Source organism: Austrofundulus limnaeus, unplaced genomic scaffold (assembly GCF_001266775.1).
Source record: "Austrofundulus limnaeus strain Quisiro unplaced genomic scaffold, Austrofundulus_limnaeus-1.0 Scaffold2411, whole genome shotgun sequence".
NCBI lineage: Eukaryota > Metazoa > Chordata > Actinopteri > Cyprinodontiformes > Rivulidae > Austrofundulus > Austrofundulus limnaeus.
The window spans coordinates 19,499-20,557 of NW_013954813.1; the positions used below are offsets into that span (position 1 = coordinate 19,499).

General features: G+C 47.8%; 1 protein-coding gene across 1 annotated transcript in view; it reads right to left on the bottom strand.

Moving 5' to 3' along the window:
• Positions 1-853, bottom strand: part of l3mbtl4 (L3MBTL histone methyl-lysine binding protein 4) — a gene marked incomplete at its 5' end in the record, with an annotated part of 14,710 nt that extends 13,857 nt beyond the window's left edge. Inside the window, 4 exon segments of the mRNA XM_013999683.1 lie at positions 131-241; positions 319-404; positions 563-639; positions 711-853. Coding sequence (XP_013855137.1) covers positions 131-241; positions 319-404; positions 563-639; positions 711-853 — 417 coding nt within the window.
• Positions 854-1,059: the final 206 nt, after the last annotated feature.

Sequence of the window (1,059 nt, forward strand, 5' to 3'; positions counted from 1 at the left end):
AACACACAGGTGAACACACAGGTAAACACACACAGGTAAACACACACAGGTAAACACATACAGGTAAACACACAGGTGCACACACAGGTAAACACACACAGGTAAACACACACATGAAATCAAACAGTACCTTTATCCTGTAGTCTTCTGTGTCGGTCACTGTGACGACACGGAGAAGCATAGGGTTTCTCCTATCGACGGCCTCCAGCCTGTGGTTCACCTGGAAAGCATGTGGAGCTCTCTGATTGGACAAAAACAGCTGTCAGTCATGACAGGAGCTGTCTGATGGGACGACCTGAACAAAGCTCCTCCTCTCACCAGAGTGAAAGCTGAACTGGGAGCAGCAGCAGAAGAAGTCTCCTGCAGATACTCCTCCCACACAAAGTTTTCAGGGTTTGGATGACCTGATAAACCAAAGTACTACAGAGTATTAGTACCTTCATGACTAGGAGCTGGACAGCTGGAATTACAGGTAATTTAAGAGTATACAGAATATAAGTACATTTAATTACAGCAGGTATACACTGCATGCATACGTACTACATGTATAAATACTACACACCCTGTGGAGCAGTCAAAGGTCGTCCCTCCTTCTCACACCAGCCAACAGGATGGATGTAAGGACTGCTGCTGTCACACCTGAACAATACCAAGACACACACTGACACACCGGTCTGACCACCTGTCTCACAGTCACCTGTCTTTCTCACCAGTAGTCGTAGCTGTCGTCCCAATTGTCAAAGTGAACCAGGAAATGGTCGTCAATGACATCAGCAACAGAGGCCACGCAGACCAGTCCAGGGTTCTTCTTGTCCACCGCCTCCAACTTCATGCCCACCTGAAACTCACAGCCCTGCAAGACAGACAGGTGAACAGACCGACATGTGAGCAGACAGACAGGTGAACAGACCGACATGTGAGCAGACAGACAGGTGAACAGACAGACAGGTAAACAGAGACAGACAGGTGAACAGACAAACAGATAAACAGAGACAGACAGGTGAACAGACAGACATGTGAGCAGACAGACAGGTAAACAGAGACAGACAGGTGAACAGA